Source organism: Paroedura picta, chromosome 9 (genome assembly GCF_049243985.1).
Source record: "Paroedura picta isolate Pp20150507F chromosome 9, Ppicta_v3.0, whole genome shotgun sequence".
NCBI classification, from domain to species: Eukaryota; Metazoa; Chordata; class Lepidosauria; order Squamata; family Gekkonidae; genus Paroedura; species Paroedura picta.
Genome location: NC_135377.1, coordinates 8451972 through 8476543, shown reverse-complemented (window position 1 = coordinate 8476543; position 24572 = coordinate 8451972). Strand labels below are relative to the sequence as shown.

General features: G+C 45.0%; 1 protein-coding gene across 2 annotated transcripts in view; it reads right to left on the bottom strand.

The window, feature by feature from the left end:
• ADCY8 (adenylate cyclase 8) overlaps window positions 1-24572 on the bottom strand; it is a 114320-nt gene that overhangs the window by 25585 nt on the left and 64163 nt on the right. The window contains exons 5-8 of one of the 2 annotated variants that reach the window (XM_077351491.1): window positions 24144-24271; window positions 19251-19409; window positions 10574-10844; window positions 1789-1986 (exon numbers count right to left, since the gene is read on the bottom strand). In XM_077351491.1, coding sequence (XP_077207606.1) covers window positions 1789-1986; window positions 10574-10844; window positions 19251-19409; window positions 24144-24271 — 756 coding nt within the window. The remainder of the gene's footprint in view (window positions 1-1788; window positions 1987-10573; window positions 10845-19250; window positions 19410-24143; window positions 24272-24572) is intronic. The other variant, XM_077351492.1, reaches the window with a different exon arrangement.

Here is a 24572-nt window from a genome sequence, read left to right as displayed (position 1 = left end):
GGACTACTTGCTTAACAGCCAAAGATAAGCCTGTCTCCCTTGCCTCTGGTCTTTTACTCCATCATTTGCCTGCCTCCGGGATGCTCTGCCTATCGTCTTTGGTCACACAAAGCTGTCTTATGCCATTGGTCTGTCAGCATCTCTGTTGTCTGCTTAGAGTCACTGGTTCTCCAGAATCTCAGACAGAGGTCTTCCATAGCACCTACATCGACAGAAGCCAGACTGGTTGGAGCGGTTGAGTACTGGTTTCTAATACAGAGAGCCAGGTTTGATTCCCCGCCCCTCCACATGCAGCCAGCTGGGTGACGTTGGGCTTGTCATAGTTCTATTAGAGCTGTTCTTACAGAGCAGTTCTCTCAGAACTCTCTCAGCCCCATCTCCCTCACAGGGTATATGTTGTGGAGAGAGGAGGGGAAAAGGTCTGTAAGCTGCTCTGGGTAGTGAAAAGCGGGGTTTAAAAACCAGCTCTTCTTTTTTGACTAGTGCTACTACTACTTGATCATTAACTGGAGGTTAAAGAAGGCTGTGAGAAGTCCGAGTCCTGTACAAACTGACCTCACTCTTCATTATCACAGTCTGTGAAGGAATGTTTGTATATATTCTGTGTCATCGGTTTCATTTGCTCAGCACTTAGGGACAGACTGAACATTACCGTCCAAATTTGCCTGATTATAGAAAAGGGCCTTTTTGTGAGAAAGTGAAAAATTCTGGGGGCTGAGAGGCAGAGGGCAAGGAAAATGTGCTTAATCCTGTCCCTGCCTGCTCTCTCCAGGCCTAAATCCCTCAAGGATCCCCCTTCCCACACAATGTGGATTCAGAATATGCTCCTGAAAGCGTCCCCCAGCCAGTGACTCCTTTATACTTGATCAACTCTTTTCCTCTTTATAAGGCTACATTTCCGTGCATTTGTGGTTTGACTACTGCCTGGCCCTTAGAATGCTGATGGACATTCCAAAGCAAGAAACTAAAGAGTCGCCAGAGATTTAGAAAAACAAACATACAAGGTCAAAGGAGCAAAATCAGGTCAAAAAAATGTTATTCAGATTTCCAAAAATATGTTTCACCAACAGGCTCCATCAGGAGAAACTGTCATATATAATCACACTGATGTAGCAGACAGTTGGCAAAATGGCATTTTAGAAATTTAACTGACCAATGAAATACATTTTGGCCTGAATTTGCACCATCGGCCTTGGCCCCCTTGCTTTTTTAATTTCCCATGAGCATTCCGAGACAGGCCCTTAGAATGCTGATGAAAATTCTAAGACAGAATGTTAATGAACATTCCAAGATCCAATGCTGATGAACATTCCAAGTCAGAATGTTGATGAACATTCCAAGACAGAACGTTGATGAACATTCAGAAAAGGGTCCTGAGAAGGTTGATGAACATTCCAATGCAGCCACCACCATGGAAAACCCCTTTGAGTGTTGCAAACTGAACCCTCACCCGCCTGCCCACCCCCTCACTTCCTACCAGGCAAATCCAAGAAACTCTGAAAGCCAAACCCTGCCCATGTTTCATTATCAGGGCTGTCACTGTCTCCAGAAAAGCTTACTCATTCGGAAGGGCTTTCCCAGCACTGAAGCTGAATCATTACAATCGCTCCTGTGTCCCTAAAGGGCTTTCGGCTCAGCCTTGGGGAGGAAACCATAAACAGGGGGGGGGAATTGTAAACAAAAACAAATTAGAGGAAAACCCCGAGCAACGCCTCCTTGGCCAATGCAGCAGTCCCGTCAAGACAGTTTTGAGATGGGGGAAAAAAGCATCTATCAAGACCCGGCTACCTTATGCTCCAGGCTAGAGTCCTTAAACATCAAGGAGAAAGGCTTGATATGCTCTCTTCTCAATTTATCGCCACTCCGCAAGTCGATGGTGTGCTCTATTCGCTTGTTAATTTCCTCGGGCCCAGACTGGACATGCAAAGCTTGTGCAAGATGGTTTGGAAGCAGATTTATTGAATTTCTCGTTAGGGCAGCCAGAGTCTAGGGGAAAGCACATGCAAACAGAATAAACCTGCGGGTCCCCTTTTGGAGATAGAGAGATTTTTCAAAAATGCAATCTTCAAAAAAAAGGATCACGTTGCATTGCAAACGGTCACAGCATTCCATGCAATTCATTCACCAAAAGGATGACTGGGGGTTGTTTTTTTGTTTTGTTTTCCCCCCCTTTTTAAAATAGAAGTCTATGCTATTCAGTGCATACAAGTAGTGGCTAGAACGGCAAGGTGAACGGTGGTCTAGCTGCAGCGAATGTTTATCCTTTTCACGGAAGGCAGTTGGGGAATATAAGCCTGCCTTACTATAAGAAAACTGCAGTTTTCCCTCTGTCCCATAAGCCAGTGGTCCCCAACCTTTTTATCACCGGGGACTGGTCAACGCTTGACAATTTTACTGAGGCCCAGCCATGGCGGCCGCTGGAGAGCACCAAAGGTGAGCCGGCAGCAGAGTGGCAGGGCAGCTCCCGAGGCAGCAGCTGGGGAGGAGGATGAGGAGGAGCTGCAGCCCGGTACCGACTTATCCACGGACCAGTCCTGGTCCCCCGGACAGCTGAGTGTTTGGTTTTGTACTGGAGGGACACCTGATAGAACATAAATGAAGCTGCCCTACTGAATCTGTGTAAGGGCCACCAAGATCAGTGTGACCTGCTCTGGTTGGCAGCTGGTCTGCAAGGTCATGAGCAGAGGTCTTTGACATCTCCTACTTGGTCCTTTTAACTGGAGATGTCAGAGATTCAACCTGGAACCTACATCTCAAGGTCTTCCACTGAGCCACTCACATACCCCATTACTGGTCCATAATGTCTGGATTGGCTAATCCAGATGGTCAGTGGCTCTCCAAGGTTTCAGGCAGAAGTCTCCAACATCATGTGCTACCTGGTCCTTCTGAGATGCCAGAGATTCAACCTGGAACCTACATATCAAGAAGTCTCCAACATCATCTCCTACCTGGTCCTTCTGAGATGCCAGAGATTCAACCTGGAACCTACATATCAAGAAGTCTCCAACATCATGTCCTACCTGGTCCTCCTGAGATGCCAGAGATTCAACCTGGAACCTACATATCAAGCAGAAGATCTTCCAAGGAGCCATATTCCACCCCCCTCCATAATTGGTCCATATTGGCAGTTTCCAACATCATCTCCTACCAGAGACTGGAGATGCCAGGGATCAAACCTGGGACCTTCTAAGCAGAGGCTCTTCCACTGAGCACAGTCCCCTTCCAACTACCGGCATTGAGATTCTTCAACAGAGCGTGGGGGTGTAAAATTTTTTTTAACCTCTCTATCCTAGCAACAACCTTTGATACTACTTTAAAGCCATTTTGTTTGCAATGTGGTTGCTTCTCATCCAAACACAGGCGGCATGCCACATTAAGATTGCACAACAGGCTGAGGCGTAGGTCAAAGAAGCAAAGCAACCTGTGACAAGGCCGGGGAGGTGGCAAAGAAAAAGGGATACAAAGGTTGCACAGGTACACAGAACATGCTGTACAGCTCTCTCTCTCTCTCTCTCTTTTACAGCAGACCGAAATAACACTGCTTTAGAAATGTCACCAAGGAATGACATTGGTTCTGCTTTTGATGCTGCCCTGAGCCATACTGTTGCAATGGATAAAAATAAGACAAAGATGTTTTGTTAGAAGGGTCTGGGGGAGGGGAGAAGGGGGGTGGAAATAAGCACCAGCAGGGAAGCTGGCGCTCTCAGAATTATTATTATGACCCGTATTCTAATTTCAAATCTTTGTGGATCTACAGGAAGGGACTTTGCTTCTGGTTCCTGCTGGCTTCCTCCCTGCCCTTCCTCCTATCATCCGTGACCTCAGCCTGTCCCAGTGTGACCGGATGAAAAAGCACATAAGAGAAGCCCTACAGAATCAGACCAGGAGTCCATCTAGTCCAGTGTCCTGTTTTAGTGGTCAACCAGCTCATCTGGAGGTCCAACAACAGGGCATAGAGGCTGAGGCCTTCATAAGAACATCAGAAGAGCCCTGCTGAATGAGACCAATGGTCCACCTAAATGAACACCCTGCCTCACGTAGTGACCAAACACTTCCTCTTCACAGCCAACGAAAGGACATGGAGCTGAGGCCTACCTAGAAACAGAAGAATAGACCTGCTGGATCAGACCAGTGGTCCGTCTAGACCAGCACCCTGCCTCACACAGAGGCCAACCAGTTCCTCTGGAGGGCCAACAGCAGGGCAAAGAGGCTGAGGCCTTCATAAGTATATCAGAAAAGCCCTGTTGGTTCAGACCAGTGTTCCATCTTGGTCAAAGTTCCTGTCTAACGCAGTGGCCAAGCAGTTACCATAGAGGGCCAACAACAGGGCAGAGATATCAAGCCCTTCTCTTGATGTTACCTCCTAACTTTTGGATTCAGTGTTTTAGTCCCTTTCCATGTGGAGCTTAATTGCCATGACTACTAGCCACCAACAGACCTCTCCTCTAGGAATATTGGCTTTTGAAGTGCAGAGAGAGGGAGGGAGAAAGAGTGCTGCCATGCAGAGCTAAATTACTTAACCTGCCCCTGTTCCGGACACATGTTGGAGGTTGCCTACCTCTTCTCTAAAAGCCTTCTCCACTACTTCTGCCTTCCTTTCCCCAGAACATCCAAAATGAGAAGTTCTAGGGAACAAAAATGCTCACTGATTTATTAGCTTCCCTATTGCTTTCAATGGAAGAGCGCATCCTCCCTTGCAAAGCATTATGTGCACATGTGCAGCAGCATGGCTCTGTTGAAGTTCATGAGAAACCATGCCAGGCAGAGGAGTTCCACTTGGAGCTGACACCCAAGGGGCTAGAATGGAGTTTTCCATCTGGTGCAGATATCAGATTGGGGGGGGGGGACTATTGACTTAATGTAGGACAAATTCATGCATACATGATTGTCTACTCGTAATAGATTCTTCTACTTGATTTCCAATGTTCAGATCCCCTGTGCTGTGTTTTCCATACAAGCGGAGACTGCATATATTATCGGGTTGTCACTCAGTGCCCAGCAACCAATGGAAAGGCTTTTGGGGAGAGGGGGGCGAGTTCCAGGCGAAAAATTGCAATGAATAATAAGGATTTGGCTGCTTTCCAGAAGTTCTGATCATAGATTTCCAGATGATTCCTAGAGCTAATTTAGGACTACCATTAATCTCAATGAGGAATTTCTTCCAAATCGCTCTAGGAATCAACAGGAACTCTATGCTTACACTCCCCCACTTTTTGGCCCCAGTTCTTGCCTGCCTATCAGCTGAGCATCCGCAGGGAAAGGCTACAATTGGCTGGAGGTCTCCCACCTCCCCAGCAGCAGGCAAATGGACAGCCTAGCACATACTCACAACTGTACACCTAGTTATTCACAGATACATGCATGTGGAATCAGACTGTTGAATCTATCAAAATCAGCATTGCCTACTCTGGTAGCCGCTCTCCAGGGTTTTAGCTGGAGACCTTTCCCATCATCCTTCAAGCTTAAGCTGTCAAGGACTAAACCTGGGATCTTCTCTGTACAAAGTAGATGCTCTCCCACTCAGCCACAGCCTTTATCAAAAAGCCCAAACCATTGGGGTTCTAAATCTGTGTGGGTATAAGATTAACTCGTGCAAAAGATCCTAGAGAATGGGGAAATTCCTAGCGTGTCACAGACATGGCGACTGGAAATGACATTGCTCCATCTGTGATATCACCCTCCTGAGAGGGAAGAGGTTGCCTGCCACAGCAAACCAATCAAAATCAACTAATATGTCATGTCCCCATGATGCCTGCATCTAGATGAGGTTTGCAAGGCTAGGCCTGTCAACCAGCAGGAGGTTTAGGGGCAGGGATATGGAAGCATGAGTGAGTGGGTGAGACATTGGTGACATCACTGATATTGCTACGTCACTTCCAGGTATGACCTGGACCTGTCACTGGGGAGCTCCAGGAATCACCTGGAAGTCTATGGTTTCACCTCCGCTATAGCAGGAGTCCCAAGGAGCCTATTCTAGAGTAAGCCATTGCCTTGTCAGCATGGATCTCCTGTATATCTGCTATAGAACCCTTAGATGTTGCAGAGAATTCTGGGAAGTATTCTAGGGAACACACTCATGCAGGGCTCTAGCTGAGACTCTAGGTCAGGGGTAGTCAAACTGCGGCCCTCCAGATGTCCATGGACTACAATTCTCATGAGCCCCTGCCAGAATTCGCTGGCAGGGGCTCATGGGAATTTTAGTCCATGGACATCTGGAGGCCCATAGTTTGACTACCCCTGCTCTAGGCCTTCTTCATCATCATCATCAAGCTTGTATACTGTCCTTCTCCGTTAATGGACCTGGGGTGGTTCACAACAGCAAGATAAAACAATCACCCCTGTTCACCTCTTGCTTGGAAATTGTATGAGGTCACCATAAGACAGCTGCGAGTTGGCAGAATTGTTCCCAGAATTCAATGCAGGGGATGGTGGAATGAGGGAGAAGGAGCCATGCATGCTCAAAATGAAACCACCCACACAAACCCACATTGACCAAAGAAACGTGACGCACAAAAACGAGAAGGCAGGTGCCATGCACAGCTTCAGGTCCTAAACAGCCAGCGGCTTGGGAAAGTCATTTCAACCAACAACCTGGGAAAGCTTCTTCCTCTGGAACAAAACAACACACACAAAAACGCCTGCTGCATCCAGGAGAGCAAACGAAGCAACACGCTGACGCGTCAAAGCAGGAATGCTTAGTGATGCGGAGGCATGACTAAGAACATGAAGAACGGGGAACGAGATGCGGGTGTCATTACGGATCCTTCCCCTGAAAGGGGACAGCGACTCAAGCCGACCTTCTTCCAGTGTGACTCATCCATCCTTCAGAGGCGGACTGGTGTCTTAGGGCATTTTAACCTTTTCTGCTTTAATTTCTTTAAGCAGACAGTCATCACGGGGGAGTCTAGGGCAGCAGAAATCACCCCGGTCAGATCCTAAAGGGCTCACAGCAAAAGGCTGCTGAAATGTGATGTAGGCAACAGTCCTAGAAACCTCATTCTAATTCGAGCTCCGCGTTCAACTACCAGTTCCGAAATCTGGCTCTACAAAACTTGGTTTGCATCAGTCTTCCCACATTACGTCACTTGGTAGGGTGACCAAGAGCTTGGTAGGGTGACCAAGAGCTATGCAGAGAATGGACTGCCTTGATTCTCAATGGTTGAAGTCACTGGTGGTCCCCAAGGTCAAAGGACATCCCACCCCATGGGTGTCACCAAGTATGTTGCTGCTTTCCCCCAGATATACGACTGCAAGAAGTCACTGAAATAGACCAGCATTTCCCCTGCACTCTACCTATTATAATGACAAGTCATGATTACTTAATGGTGATGTGAGTTGAACTTTTTGCCAGTTATTGGTGAAATGACTGAGTCTAAAACTACCAGACCATGACCACTCAGTCTGGAAAACCCAAACCAACCCGTCATTAGAGTTCTTGGGTTGTATTTTTATAAGCTAAAAATGGTGGGACTTGACCTCGATGGCTCAGGCTAGCCCAATCTCCCTCGGAAGCTAAGCAAGGTTGGTCCTGGTTCATACTTGGATGGGAGACCACCAAGGACGTCCAGGGTCACTGTACAGAACCAGGAAGGGGTAAACCACCTGTGAACCTCCCTTGCCTTGAAAATCTTTTGGGGTCACCATGAGTTGGTTGTGACTGGACAGCCCTTTCCACTACTAATAGCGGAGATGTGCTACCTCATAGCAGCTTAAGTAGCCAAGATTAGCCTGAGCTCATCAATGCTTGGGAGCTAGGCAATGTCAGTCATAGATGGGACACCACTTGTATGGGAAACCACCACCACTACCAGGGGATGGGAGATCACCAAGGAAAACTGGAGCTGCTATACAGAGGAAGACCCTGATCAACCCCCTCTGCTAATCTCTTGCTTTGAAAAACAGTTTTGGGCTCACCATGAGTTGATTGAGATGTGACTGCACACAATTATTATCATCTCATGCCTTCTTTCCCTTTTTTGCTTTGTCAGAGACCATGAACTTACTTGACTGTTGACCTCAACTGAGCACATTTGTACGCTTGGGTTTCAGGTATGTTCCCTAATGCCCACTTGGCTTCTACATCTTGGACAGACTGACTGACTGACTATTGGTCGGAACCAGCATGCCTCTTCTTATGTTCTTAGATGTTGCTAATATTAAATAGCCCTTCCGCAGGGCTTGCAAAATGGAGCTCTTCTGCCAAGCCTTTGGTTGAGGCCAGTGGATTCACAACATCCACCAAGCCCCCCAGAACATCTGCCCCCCTAGACACAGCACATGGCATCAACTATGGCAATAGTTACATTCTGGTTATATGGTTAGTTGAATGTTTATAAAGTTGTTATAATCACTGAGTTCAATTTCTTAATTCCCAGAGTATTGTTCTGGAGTATCCATGAATGCTATCAACTACCCTGAACTGCAAGGGAGGGCAGTATAAAACTACAAAAACATAATAATAATAATAATAATAATTCCCAGTTCATACTGAGAATATCATAGGAATTTCTCATCTTTCTCCCCCTGCAGTTTTGTCTATTCTGTTGGCAGCAGAGGATAGGATGTACGGTAATAGCTTTAAACTATGTGTAGAATGGACTGGATTGATACCAGGGGATGGGGACGGGAATCACAGTCAGGGTAGTTCAGCAGGAGAATAGGCTGCCTAAGGACAGCTTCTTATCAGGGATGCTTTAGGCTGATCCTGCGTTGGACTAGATGGCCTGTATGGCCCCTTCCAGCTCTGGGATTCTCTGATTCTCTGAGCTGCAGTCATCCATTACTGGAAGTCATTCTAGCATGCTTATATGTTTCGGCTATGGAGCCCTATTGAAGTCAGGGATGCTTTAGGCCAATGCTGCCCTGAGCAGGGGGCTGGACTAGATGGCCTATCTGGTCCCTCCCAGTTATAGGATTCTAGGATTCTAATGTTAGGTTCTCTTCAACATGCTACAGCCCTGATTAGAATTCCTCATTCCTTCCTTCTCCACAGCAACTAACCAATCGGTTCCCTGATTGCCCAACAAGGAGGATGAGAGTGGATGGAGAAGGCAGATGCACAGTCATGACACCGAGGTAGGAATGGATTGCACTCTCAAGTTGCAGCCCTCCTGAAGGAAGGAAAATATTTGTACACAAAGGCACTGGACAACATTACATCCACCGACACTTCTGGGCATGCTCAATCAAGCCACACACAGCAGACCGGGAGGGGAGGGTCTTCTCTGTACCACTTCTGATGGCAGATGGGGGTGGGGGGTCTCATTTGATCCAACGTATCAGTCCCTGCCTAGAGAAAGGTAGAGGTCCTGGTTCTAGCCTAGCTGTTACTGAAGAAGTTGAATTAAACTTGGTTGGCTTTAAGGGTACCACTGGACTGAATGAATGAATGAATGAATGAATGAATGAATGAATGAATGAATGAATGAATGAAACTTGGTTGGCTTTAAAGGTACCACTGAACTAAATGAATGAATTAATGAATCAATCAATGAATCAATGCATCTTTGTTCACTTTCCCTGATAATTAGATTTTTTCTGGGCATAGATTATATTTAATAGAGAAGCATTTGACTTTACATTCATATCCCTTACAAAGAGGGATTCTTTAGAAAAAGAAGAGATGCGTCTTTATACCCCACTTTTCAAGTGCCTAACGAGCACCTTACCCTTCTTCTCCCCACCACAGACACCCTGTGAGGTAGATGAGACTGAGAGAACTCTGAGAGAACTGGAACTGATCCAAGGTCACCCAGCTGGCTGCATGTAGAGGAGGAGTGGGGAATCAACCCCCATTCCCCAGATTAGAGATTAAAGCCTCAGCTGTTTTTTATAAGGCTGGAACTGGCTGACTTAACTACAGATAAGCAGCCTGACATTCATCAGCCTGACATTCATCAGAGGTTAGGCCAGCCAAGAGCTCACTTATGGCAGGCAAATTACTGGCAATTTCCAGCCACTGCCCACCAGTGTTTAGCAGGACAGTGGACAGAAGCGGGCTGGTCAAACCACAAGGGGAGGAGCAATCTTTGTCTCCATGCAATGATGTCACTTCCTGTGCAACCCACAAGCACGGCATAGCGCCAGGGAGATGCTCCAGCACTCACCCCCAAAGCATTTGGGGAGGGGGGCATATTTGTGTGATACCCTGCCATGATGCTGACACTTCTAAGTCACACAGGAAGTGACATCATCAGGCGGGGACAACCATTGCTGCCCCCATCCACAGCCCCCCGCTTCTCCTGCCCCAGTGATTTTAGCAACTCCGGATTTCTAACAGGCTCCACTGTTTATGCATAACGAACCCACTGGATGTGCTGATGCAATTAACACTCGACTAAGTGTCACATTTAATTCCCTTGGGGAGACGGGAGGGGAACCGCAGCCCTTTCTGGCTACCGACACGTCGGTTAATTCTGACCTGCGGCGATGCGTTTAATCATCTGCAGTTCGTGTCGGGGAAAAGGTTAAGTAGAAATTTGTTTCCTCCCAGGCTTCCTTGATGGAGTCATGTAAGGCATGCGTAGGGAGCAGATGACATTTTGGGTGCAAAAAGAGAGAGAATTAGACTTACGTGCTGCTTCCCCACGATGTTGTCAAAAGGCAGTTCGGGGCTCCAAGAGCCTTCGGTGAAGGTCGCCCCGCTGCTCCTCCTGTCGGAAGAGGCGACCGATTCTTTGACAATATCTTCAGGCAGGGTCAACAGGCTTTCCTCTGGCTGCTTGATCAGATAAGTCTCGATGTTGTGCTTCCTCAGAAACTCGTTGCGTTCCTTGCCATGCCCTTCCTCCACCTTATAATCCCCATTTAAGCAATCCAGAGTCGCCTTGGATATGTGGATTCTCCTGCAGGGGCACAAGGGAGAGATGGAGACAGTAGGGATGACCCCTGAGCATCCATTCAAGTGGGCTGCTATGTTGGTCTAAAGCAACAGAACAAAGTTTAGGGCCAGCGGCACCTTTAAAACCAACCCATTTTTATTCAAGTTATGAGCTTTCATGTGCTTGTGCATTTCCTCAGATACAATGCCATCTACATGTTTGAACTGATTATTCCAAAGAAAAGATAAAACAAAATGCAAAGGACATTTGGCCTGTCTGGGGGATTGTTAAGAATGCAGGTTAGTATGTGTAGTGAGATAAGAAACCAATATTCCTGTTGAGTCCTGGGGTTTCCATCATTCTCAATGTGTAGAATAATCGATTTGAAGAAATTGACCGTAATATAACAATGAATAGTACAATGCAGTGTCGTTTGGTAGACTGATATGTTTTCCTCTCATTTGTGAACCGAGGAGATGGCTTTGCACAGACAAATGTTCCACTTTAAAGAAGATGATGCCCTGAAATGCTTCAAAGCTTGAAAGAAGAGGAAGGGAGTGTAAGGACAAGGTCTCAGCTAATTGTTGCCAACAGTTGATTATAAATTTGTTCATTCCTCTCCCATTTAGACATTTATTGAGTCCAAGATGTTTCCCATGAAATTCAATCTCCTGCAATTGAATCCAAACAGCTTGTTATTCATGTTTATCTCTGGAATTCGTTAAGGCCATACACGGTTAGGGCCCAGCATACTTGAGGGCGCCGCCTTTCTGCCTATCGCCCTCAGAGGGCACCAGGATCAACCAAGTCCAACTGGCTGGTTATCCCTGGCCCCAAGGCATAGTTGGCCTTGAACAGGGCCAGGTCATTCTCTGGTGTGGCCCTTACCTGGTGGAACAAACTCCTGGAGGAGATCCAGGCCCTGCCAGAGCTAGCACAGTTCCACATGGCCTGCAAAATGAAGCTCTTCTTCCAAGCTTTTGGGTGGGCCCTCCAGAAACCCCTCCCCCATCAGACATGCCCACTGGATATATCGCAGGGCAATCCTCAGTCCAACAACCAGTTAAGTTACCGTTAAATGCTCAAATGGTTAAATGTTTAATCTACTGAATCTACCCTTTAGAGCACGTTGTATCTTATTGTACACTGGAGCATGTATATTAAACTATGTTGTAAACTGCCCTGAGCCACAAGGGAGGGTGGTATTAAAAAAATGTAGTAATAATAATATTAAACTGTTTTCATTATGCTGTACGTTAACTTACTTTCCCACATTTCCTATAAGTATGAACAGATTAATTTTTTTAATACTATTACATTTATATACCACCCTCCTTTGTGGCTGAGGGCAGTTTACAGTGAAAGATTTGTAGTAGAGTATAAAGAAAGTGTCACGAACCTTATAAAATTTCGAACAAAACTTATAACATTTTTAACCATAGAACGTTTAACTGTTACAACTCTGTGACTGAGTTTTTTTTTTAAAACTATACAGCTTAAGGTTCAGTTATTCTAAGAGTGTTTGCAGTTGGTGGTGGGAGGGGCCTCTGTGCTCCAGTTGGCCTTGACTGAAGGCTTGGTGGAAAAGCCCCATTTTACAGGGCCTGCAGAATTGTTTTCGTTCCGTCAGGGTTCTGATCTCTTCTGGGAGCTCATTTTACCAAGTGGAGTCCAGGACCTAAAAAGCCCTGGTTCCGGTCAAGCCATTCCATGGCATTGTATCTGAGGAAGTGTGCATACACGCAAAAGCTCATACGCTGAATAAAATTCTGGTGGTCTTAAAGGTACCACTGGATTCACAACTTAAACATAAAAATTTTTATATTGTTTCCTGCTCATTTCAAATGTGGGGTTGAAGGAGACCAGTTTTGTGGCTACTGGCGTAAAGGTAAATAAGTAGGAATGAGGTAAAAATCAAGCCTGAACTCCCCCTAGAAGTTCCAGTTCCTCCTGCATTATGCTGGCTGCTTGTGCGATCAGCGAGGCTAAAAAAGGCCTAAGCTAAGACTAAACTAACTAAATTCTATCTATCTATCTATCTATCTATCTATCTATCTCTCTCCCTCCCTCCCTCCCTCCCTCCCTCCCTCCCTCCCTCCCTCCCTACCTACCTACCTACCTACCTACCTACCTACCAGACAAATTTCAAGAACATTTTGATGGGTCTCTCTGTTGCAACGAATCAACGCATATTCGTTGCAACGGGTGTGTGTGTGTGTTTTTTTTAAAAAACCTTCCTTAAAGGGAAAGGGGCTGTTTGGGAGCATGATAACGGCCGCCCATTGGCTGCTTGACGGCCAGGGGCGGGACACAGCTCAGCAATAGCGCTTCCTTTCTAGCGATTTTTGTCGAGACCGGAACCCTGTGGGAAACGATAGAAACGCAACTGGATTCCACTACAAAGGCAGGTATGCATAACGACAAATTCCACTATTTAAAATGGCAATTTTTCGTTCAGCAAACAATTTGCTACATGGATCCCGGTGCGGAATGGCCCTCAGAGTGACACCCCTTTCCACTGGGGGGGGGGGGTCTCTATCCCCAGTGTGGTTGCTTCTGGTCTGATCCAGCAGAGCTCTTCTTAAGTTCTTTATGCCAGCAGGAGCAAAAAGTGGAGGATAGGAAGCAATACCACAACATCACTTCCAGTTGTGCCCAGAGGTGAGATACCATGATACTCTAGGAATTCCCCAAATCTCTGTGGTTTTTACCATAGAGATTGGAGAATCCGTACAGTGTTTTGTAATCCCCCTTGCTTCAGAAGCCTCTGCCCTTCATTCCATTAGCCATGCCATTCGCAAGCACTGAAATCTGAGTTCATTTGCAATGAGCAGAGGTTTTGCTTTGACTTTGTAGGCCTTGTTTACATTTTCTTGTTATTGAAACTCAAACTGCTGTCTTAATTGGTTTCATTCACTGGATCAGACCGAGGCAAGGAAAATGGGACAGTAAAAGGCAAATGACTTCGATTAAAATGCAAATTCCAAATTCATGACCTTGCCATGCTGCTGTACATCGGTAGGCCATCATCGTGACACTTTGGGGCCATAAATGTGGGAGGGGTCAGAGTGGGGGGCAAAGTCAATTTCATTACGAGAACTCTGACAGTCTGGTTTGCACACGTATTGATGGGCCATCAAAGTCTGTATCGTCTACTCAGGTTGACAATGGCTCTCCAGGGTTTCAGGCAGGGGTCTCGCACATCACCAACTGCCTGGTCCTTTTAACTGGAGATGATCGGGTTTAGGGTTGCCAGGCACTGCTCCACTGTTGGAAGAAGAGGGGGTACTCTCCAGGAGCTCTCTCTCTCTCTCTCTCTCTCTCTCACACACACACACACACACACACACACTTATTCAAACCCAGAAAAGGATCCAGCGTGCTGATGCCATCAGCACGTCAGAGCCATTAGAGGCAACACTTTGGCCTTTGGGGAAACTATGATAAGAAATTGGCCTCCAACCATAGAGTATTGCCCAAACCCAGTACATCTGGAGGGCCAACAACAGAGCACAAAGGCTGAAGCCTTCATAAAAACATTGGAAAAGCCCTGCCGGATCAGACAAGTGGTCCATCTAGTTCAGCATCCTGCCTCACACAGTGGCCAGCCAGTTCCTCTGGTGAGTCAACAATAGGGCACAGAAGACAAGGCCTTCCCCGATGTTGCCTCCTGGCTCTTGGATTCAGAGGTTTAGTGCCTCTGGATGTGGAGGTTCTCTTGAAGAAGCCAACAATCAATGTGGCATGCATATGTTATGATTGCTAACTTTCCCCCCAAAAGGTCTTATTCTGAATCCTAAAGGTGAACAAGATTTTTGCCAGAGTGGTATAATCAAGGCAACTTTATTTGTAGTCAATAAATGCAGCAATACTATAGAAAGAGATAAAATGTTACTATATTAATTAGTTGAGTCAATTTAAAACTCAAAATTATTACATCATAAATTGCTCTTGTGGCCATTTCCTGCACTCTGCCGGGGTTGGACTAGATGACCCTGGAGGTGCTTTCCAGCCCTATGATTCTAAAAACAAAAACTCGATACAATTTTTTAAAATTATAACTGTTCTAAAAAATGCACCAAGGTCCTATGAAATTTTTGTGCATCTTGATGGCAGCAGCACAGAATTCTCATCATTTAAAAGTTGATTCACTTTTTCTCTTGCGATCAGATCCAAGTACCTCTCAGATGTAGTTTGTATTAATTTATCTCATGTTATATATGGGGGCAGTGGAATAAAAAATGATCCCTTGTTTCAATCTAATTTCTGGAACAGGGACATAGTCTCTAAGGGAGGAAGATTTTTTAATATCAGCTCTCTAGTACTGCTATTGGCAGGGCTGATCATCTGGCAAGAGTGAAAGCTTTTCTCCAATTACTGTTCCCTGGGTTATATAGATAGGTGGCTGGAGCTGTTACATATTTGTTCCTGTCTGGCACTAGAAAACCAGAGGAATCACTTATATTCTCTTGCAGGCCTATATCTTTGATCTTCTGCCTTAAGATGTCTTTGACCTGTTGTAAATTTAGCTTCCATATTAGATCTATTGATATCCCCAACTTTTCTATTTTAGATCTCACTGATCTGGACCATAAAAACTGAAAGTTATATTTAAGAGAGTGATGCCAAATTTGCAGGCTGTTGGCTTAACTTCAGCCACATTTGAATAGCGAGCATGGTAATTCTGTCTTCCACTTTCAGCATCTATGATTCCAAGTGTGCCAATGTGCCACAGGGGAGCTGTAGTATAGCTCTAAGAAATTTGGATTGAACTCTATAGTAGCAGTACTTGATATCAGAGCTCTGACAGAGGCACCATAAAGTAACCGATTAAGGGACTTTGCCCTGAATTACTGGGATGTGTTGCCTGCCTTTTGTGAAAAATCTGAGCATGTTGTTTTCTGATCTTTGGCCAAGCTTGGCTACATATTTGTATTGAGCACTTCTGGTTCCCAATGCTTGGATGATCACCCCAAGATACTTGACCTAGTTGATCTGTTCAGTGGTATGGCGGTCCAATTTCTATGTTCTTCATTTTGGATTACGATATACCAAAACTTTCATTTTGTGGTAGTTTACTTTGAGATGCTTTTTTGGAATAATATATTGTAAGCTTCTTTAACATCCTCCTTAGACCTATCATGTTGTGGTTAGGAGAACATAATCAGCCTATAGAAGTATAGAAATGCAGTGACATGCCAGTATTGGGGGTGTGGGGGTGTGAAGCTCACTATCATGAAAAGTTTGAATGATATCATTTATATAGAAGTAAATTTGATAGATGCTAGACTATACCCAAGAGCCTCTTGTGGCGCAGAGTGGTAAGGCAGCCATCTGAAAGCTTTGCCCATGAGGCTGGGAGTTCAATCCCAGCAGCCGGCTCAAGGTTGACTCAGCCTTCCATCCTTCCGAGGTCGGTAAAATGAGTACCCAGCTTGCTGGGGAGTAAACGGTAATGACTGGGGAAGGCACTGGCAAACCACCCCATATTGAGTCTGCCATGAAAATGCTAGAGGGCGTCACCCCAAGGGTCAAACATTGCACAGGGGATACCTTTACCTTTAGACTATACCCTTGTTTAACCTCCTTGATGGTGCTAATAAGATGTCCTTGAAAACTATACCTCACCTTTAGGGTTGTTCCCTGGTATAATGACTTAATAATTGCCAGTAGCCTATGGTCCATAGAGGTGCTCTGGAGTTTATCCCAGAGATGGGTTTTAGATATCGAATCAAATATTGCTTTAAAATCCATGAAAGCTGCATAAAATGAGGCCTGTCTAGTAGAGGTATATTTTCCAACAAGATGTTGAATAATCATGCAATGATGGATAGTTGAGGCTTCCTCCCTGAATTCGGCCTGCTCTTCCTCTGTTAGCCCCTCCTGATCCAACCAACATTGTAGTTTAGCCAGCAAATGTGTTGCATCGAGTTTACGGAGAACACTCAGCAAACTAACTGCTCCATAGTTGAAAGAATCCTTTTGATTTCCATTTTTATAAAATGGTATAATCCCAACAGTTTCAGACCATTTTGGAATGTGACCTGACATATCAATATATATGAATAGGGCTGCTAATTCTGATCTTTTAAAATATTTTTTCAAAGAATTCAGGCAGGTATATTCTGATTTTGCCCCAGATAATTTTCCAAATAAATTTCATTCATTCATTCATTCATTCATTCATTCATTCATTCATTCATTCATTCATTCATTCATTCATTCATTCATTCATTCATTCATTCTATTTATACCCTGCCTTCCTCCCCAATAAGGACACAAAGTGCCTTACATAATTCTCCTCTCCTTCATTTTATGTATGTATAAAATGTATGTATGTATGTATGTATGTATGTATGTATGTATGTATGTATGTATGTATTTATATTTATATTTATATTTATATTTATATTTATATTTATATTTATATTTATATTTATATTTATATTTATATTTATATTTATATTTATATTTATATTTATATTTATATTTATATTTATATTTATATTTATATTTATATTTATATACTGCCCGAGACAGTGTGATTCCTCCCCTTGCAGCCAGCTGGGTGACCTTGGGTTAGTCACAGTTCTTTTAGGACTGTCCTTGCAGAGCATTCTCTTAGAGCTCTCTCAGCCCCACCTCCCTCACAGAGTGTCTGTTATGGGGAGAGGAGGGGAAAGGTATTTGCATGCCACTTTGAGACTCCTTTGGGTAGTGAAAAGTAGGGTATAAAAATTCTTCTTCATCTTCTGGCTGGTCCAGAACTCTTCCATGTCACAACCAGGGATTAGAACCTGGATCTTCTAGTGCCAAGTCCAATGTTCTTAACCACTACACTATACTACTCTCTGGACTGAGGTATGTTATTGACAAAAAAGGTCTGATACTCTTCAAGTAAAGCTGGTGGGACCAGAAGCTAGACCTTCATGGAAGCAGACAATATGACCTTAGAGATCCAAGTGCAACTCCTTTCTCAGCTTTGGAAGGAAGCTGTTACGGAGCTGAAGAGAGCTCAGTTAACTGGTCTCCATCCCCCCCTTAGGGTCTCTCACTGCCATGGGGAAAGGGCAATTTTTTCCTACACGCCAAAGCAATGTTGTGCTTCTCAGTATGTGCTGAAACACAGACTGTGTCAGGTAGAAATAACATCTGCATCCGACAAGTCAAGAAGCCACTTTGGATGGAGAAATGGCCACGTTGAGATGCCTGGATTCTAGTAATAGAATGAGTGATGCAAAGGTCAACCAGAAGAACACATTAGCAACTCAGAGTGTCATCTTGGTGTGAAGGCTGCTGGCAGGGGATGTTTCTTCAAGTGGTTGTATCATTAGGTTGACAGATAATAGAGGAGGAGGCCGTTCATCCAAAACTCCGGCATTCTTATACGAGTACAGAAAGGGGGGTAATTTGAGGTTGGTAAAAAGCAAATCAAAACACAGAGAAAGGGGACAAATCTAGATTATATGGTGGTATCACTTCCAGCTATTTGCCCAGAAGCAATGTCATGTGATACCATTTTTGTCATCCGACTCCCCCCAGGCTCCCTCAGGTCACCAGATAAGTAGGGCTGCTAAGACCCCCCAGGTCAGGGTATGAGGGATCCTGCCACCCACCACAGCCCTAAGTAAAGGAGGGAGAAAAATACCTGCCCCTCATACTAGCTGTGACATCACATCACTTTCAGTTTTAAAAAAATGGCAGTGACAGAGAGAGGTTCTAAAAATTGCTGGAACATCTATGATAAAACCATAGAGTTTTTGGTAATGCCTAGAGCTACCTATATCACCTCTGGTTTTGTTTTAACCAGAAGTGATGTGATGCTGCAGCCAGTGTCATGGGCCGACAGTCCTCTCACTGGTTGGCACTATCAGGAAGAAGAAGAAGAAGAAGAGTTGTTTTTCTGTAACCTAAGGAATCTATAAGCAGCTTACAATTACATACTCTTTCTCTTAGGTGAGGCTGAGAGAGCTCTGAGAGAACCGTGACTTGCCCAGAGTCACCCAGCTGGCTTTTTGTGGTGGAGTAGGGAATCAAACCCTGGATCTCAACATCAAGCTGGCTCTCTAAAGAGAATGTCTGGTAAACCTATTTTAGCTTAACTGTAGGCTACTTTGGTTAATGCAATAAAGCTGAAACCCTAAGTTAAGTATCCATAGGTCAATATCAGTTCAGTTGTACATTACCACTTGCAAGCTGAGTTATGCCGCAGGGATTCCCCTCTGAATGCTAACTTCAAATGGGTTCAAATATATATGCTTTGCGTATTCGGGAAAATAACATTATTTTAAAATGCCAGGAAGTTCCTAATCTAAATATGCTAATGACACATCTCCTCCGTTGCCCCCTGTTGGATATTCTTCATATGCTGTTGAATCAGGCACCCTACAGAGCTTGATAGTCCAACAGGTTAAAGAGACTTGGACTTACCCAGGGATTCCACCAGACTCAAGCTTGTTCGCGATATCCACGTCCCACGACCAGACGTCGAACTGCCATTTCCGGAGGCCCAACACACCACACAAGACAGACCCAGAGTGTATCCCAATCCTCATGTCTACGTCATGCTTTGTCTGGGATCTAACATATCTGAAAAAGAATCTTAACATCTTAAAAATCTACCGAGGACACCATAAGAACATAAGAGAAGCCCTGTTGGATCAGGCCAATGGTCCACCCAATCCAGCACTCTGTATCTCACAGAGGCCAAAACCCAGGTGCCATCAGGAAGCCCACCAGCAGGGTCAGAACTACAGAAGCCGTCCCACTGTGATCCCCCAAGCACCAAGAAGACAGAGCATCCCTTCCCTGGGCATAAGAACCTAAGAGAAGAAGCCATATCAGATAAACCGCTTTGAGACTTCTTCAGGTAGGGAAAAGTGGCATATAAGAACCAACTCTTCTTCTTCTAAGTCCAATGGCCAATACAGTCCAGCAAGGGCTAAAACCCAGGTGATTTCTCACAAGGGCTAAAACCCAGGTGATTTCATCTAGAGGCACGATCCCAGGATTACTTTTAAAATGACACATTTTGTTATTGACAGGTCCCATTTTTTTATTGATCTGGTTGTCCAGGTGACCAAAATGATGAGAAGTGACATGTAGGTCCACAAAATCAAACAGTCCTTTTTATGCAGGTAACAGAAAACATATGCCAGAACACAAACTGGTTAGAGACACGTTTTCAATACTTCTTTTCCCCCGGGGGCATAGAGGTTTCCCATACATCAATATTAGAATCTCATCCTCATAGAATACCATAATCCTTATACAATTCATTAATACTCAGAATTCATAATGCTTGCAAAACATTTTTCTGGAGTTTCATGTATTTCTATCGATCTCTATAGTCCTCCATGGTTTTGGCATTTCTGCTTTCCTAATTGGTTGTTCTTGCTTGTTCCTTCCAGGAAATCTCCTTCCTGGAAATCTCTTGTTATTACAATTGGTTTCTAGACAGCCAAGTTTGGTTTACCTGGAGGACATTACTTCTTTGGAAGGTGGATGCTACAGTGTTATCCCCTGCTGAGGTTCCTTCCCTCTGTAAACTCCACTTTCCCTAGCCCTGAACCCCTGCCAACCCAGAGCTGGCAACCCGGGTACTGATTTCTTTACAGATGTTTGGCCTTTTTCCTTTATAGGATTTAATTCCCGATAAACTTCACAGCTGAGTGGGGATTTGAACTCGGCTCCCCATAGCACCAGTGTATTTGCTTCGTTTATATCCCACCTTTATTCCCAAGGGGGACCCAAAAGTAGCTTCCCTCATTCTCCTTTCCTCCATTTTATCCTCTCTACAACAACCCTATGAGGCAGTTTAGGTTGAGTGTACGTGACTGGCCCAAGGTCACCCACCTGGTGGGATTCAAACTGAGAACTTCCAGATAGTACTCTGACACTCTGTCCCCTAAACCAGGGGTAGTCAACCTGTGGTCCTCCAGATGTCCATGAACTACAATTCCCATGGGCATTGTAGTCCATGGACATCCGAAGGACCACAGGTTGATTACCCCTGCCCTAAACCATCCTACTTCTATTGTACAGATTATACTAACAGAGAGCTGTGACTGTCACTCTAACGAAAAGAATAATGCACAACACAAATGGTAGCATAAAAAATTTTGCCGACTCCCTGCTCTGCCTCTTCCGAATCATCTAGGGCCTTGCAAAAAATCCCGTACATATCACTGAAAAGGAGACCACTGAAATCCGAAAAAGACACTATCAACTGGGTTTGTAACAATTAAGAGATATCATTCCGGGTGGGAAAATGAAGCGGCCCGGAAGCGTAGGTTATCACAGACCCATTTAATTGCAGGCCAGCTCCCGTGGCTCACATATTACCGCTATTACACCAGCGCATAAAGGAAAGAGCAAGATAGAGAAATTTGAATGGAAGAAGCTGCAAGGTGCATTAACCCCACTGAACCCTTCGCCATAAAAGCATGCCATGGATATTCATTATAGCATCACCAGTGGCTTTAATTAAGGATGTTTCTCATCTCACTTCAGCATTTCAAGCTATCAATGACTAGGGTTTTTTTTTAAAAATATTATTAAGTGGTTCTTCCTTCTTTTTTTTTTTTTCTGGAGTACAGTTTGCTGGGAACAGAATGATTTTTCTCCCAGAAGTAAACAGGTTAAGAAGATGGAGTGATCAGGGGATTGTGAGTGAAAGGGAAAGCTGGAATGAGTCTTGCTGATTTAGTTGAGCTCTAGACCAGAGGTGGCCAAACCTGCGGCTCTCCGGATGTCCATGGACTACAATACCCATGAGCCCCTGCCAGCATGAGCTGGCAGGGGGTCATGGGAATTGTAGTCCATGGACATCTGGAGAGCCACAGGTTTGGCCACCCCTGCTCTATGGTATTATACCCAGCTGAAGGAAGATGCCTGTAAGCTGCTTTGAGACTCATAAGGCCTGCTGGGTGACCTTGGCCCAGTCACAGTTCTTTCAGGACTCTCTCAGCCCCACCTGTCTCGCAAGGTGATTGTTGAGGAGAGAGGAAGGGAAAGGCAAACGTAAGCCCCTCTGAGGCTCCTTAAATTAGAGAAAAGTGGGGGATGAGAAACAACCCTTCTTCTTCCGTTAAAGGCTTCCCCCCTTGATTGATTAATTGGCTAGCATTTTCCCCCTAAACTGGTACTCAGAATCCAGAGCAGGACGTTTGCAGCAGTGGCCGGTGCTTTGGAAATCTCAGGACTTTCCGTGGTGGGAATTCTTGATTAAGAAAAGCTGCACTATTTGCCCCCTGCAGGGTGGGCAAGTTGAGATGCTCCTGGCTGAGGAGCATGATCCTCCAATCCCCTTCCCTGTTGCTGCTGCTGCTGCTGCTCTGAGCAGCGATATGGGGACATTTGAAGAGAGGGGGAAATTTAAAGAGCCAGTGTGGTCTAGTGGTGACTGTGTTGAGCTCTGAGCTGGGAAACTGAGGTTTGAACTCCCACTCAGCCATAGCAACTTCCTGAGTGACTCTGAGCCAGTCGCACACTCAGCCTAACCTACCTCAAAGGGTTGTTGTGATGATAAAATAGAGCAGGGGTAGTCAAACTGCGGCCCTCCAGATGTCCATGGACAACAATTCCCAGGAGCCCCTGCCAGCAGGGGCTCCTGGGAATTGTTGTCCATGGACATCTGGAGGGCCGCAGTTTGACTACCCCTGAAATAGAGGTGAGGAGAATGATGTAAGCCTTTTTAGGTCTCCGTTTGGGAGATAGGTGGGGTATAAATAAGGTAAATAAAAAACAAACTCTATGACACCAAATGCAGTGCCATGTCACCGGTAAAAAAAACTGATAATGATAAAAGGTACCTCTAAGAATTACCAGAAACTCTATGGTTTTACCATAGAGTTTCTCCTGATTCCTATAATTACCCCTTGTCACTGGAGTATCTCTAGAATCACAGGAGATTTTCTTGTTTTTTTTTTAATAGAGTTTCCAGCTTAAAAAAAAAAAAGTAAAATAGATAATTCTAGGAATTACCAGAAACTCAATGGTTTCTGCTGGTAAGCTACCCCTTGTCACTTCTGGGGTAAGTCTAGGAATCACAGGGGGTAGGGTTTTTTTTCCCCTTTACATAGTTTCCAGTGATTCCTAGAGTTACCTATTTTACTTTTTAAACCTGGAAGTGACTTGATGCAGAAGCCAGGCTCACCTTCCTCCCAACCCCATATCCCCACCCACAGCTCTCCCACTGGGCAGTGCCCAGCACCCTTAGCCTCCTATGATCTTCCAAGCCCTCTTGTTACGGAAGTAGTTACATCTCCCATGTATTCTCGGGACTTTTGGATGTTTACAGTGTGTGGGAGAGAGGGAGGAAGATTTGTTTTACCGAAGATCAACAATGTTTAATGAAAGGGACGGGAATTGCAAAACAAGCCCTTCACCTGATCTGTGCTTTTCTGTGTGTTAGGACACAGAATGCAAAAACGGGGTGAGAATGCACACCCACCTGTGTTATGCCACAGCTGTTCCTGTTCTGGAAATGACTCAACAGAGCAGGATCCCAACAAGTCTTAATGGTCTCCACTGAATGTGAGATAGGGAGTAACATACTGGGAACAATTTTGATTTTTGAAAATGATTTGTGTATTGTACTGAAGAAGAAAGATCGGGCTAGTTCTGTAATCAGCTAGATAATGGTCTGGTAACTGGAAAGGGGAACTTTCAGGTGAAGAAGGTAGATTCAGATGGATCTCCATGCAGGAGTGGTTTAAGGATTTGTGAGGCCCATAGCACCACAGTCAGTTTAAGGATTTGTAGGGCCCTAGCAGAGTACAGTCGTGGCAGGAGCAACTAGACCGGGTGCAGGGCAAATGGTTCTTACTAATCCCTATCTATCACAGAGACACCCATAGTGCTCTCTGTGGACTTCAATACACAACCTTTGGACCTTCCTCAAGAAATGCCTCAGCTCGTTTTCTCTGGGATTCTGTGGGATTCGTTTTCCTTGGGATTGTATCTCAGTTTGTGTCAGCAACAAATAACAGAGAACAGGTTTGGGAGTCTCTACAATGAGTAACGTCAGCCAACCCCCCAAAGATCTCCTAGCAGGAGATGAAGTCTTTTAGGACAACCACTGGGACTTTCAGGCTGACTTGAGACCTGGAGCTCATGGCTCTAGAAAGCAGATGCAAGCTCCTTGCTATGACTCCATGAACCGATAGAACAAAGCATCAAGAGAAGATTGGGGGATGTTCGCTATCATCCAATGAGGCTCTGGAAACCAACCAACCAACCAACCAACCAACCAACCAACCACAGACCAGAGCACAGCGTGGTGGCAGTGGTCAAATGAAAGGAGAAACGAAAACCAATTACCTGATTGTTTTGATCATGCTGAGTCCCATTTCGACACAACAATGAGCGTGGTCTTGCCGAGGCTCTGGGAGTCCAGAAACACAGTAGTAGCAGTCCCCCAAGATCTTAATTCTAAGGCAGTGATGTTCCTGCATCCAAAAAAGAATGGTTTTCAGCAATGACACTCCCTTTGCGAGAACAAAGTTTATATAACACATTGAGCACTGGAAAGAAATTTGGAGCATGCCCCTGTTATACTTTCTTCCATCCATGGCAAATATCTTGATTGTCTTCTAAATTGTCAAAATGTGCTTCTTTGTACACCTGCAATGAAGCGAGCCCCATGATTTCTTCCAAAGCATATGTGAAGTCTGATGTGGCTGCCCAGTTCAATGTAAGAGAGTCTATTTATTAGAAATTATAAGCAACAGAGGTATATTCATCAAAGGG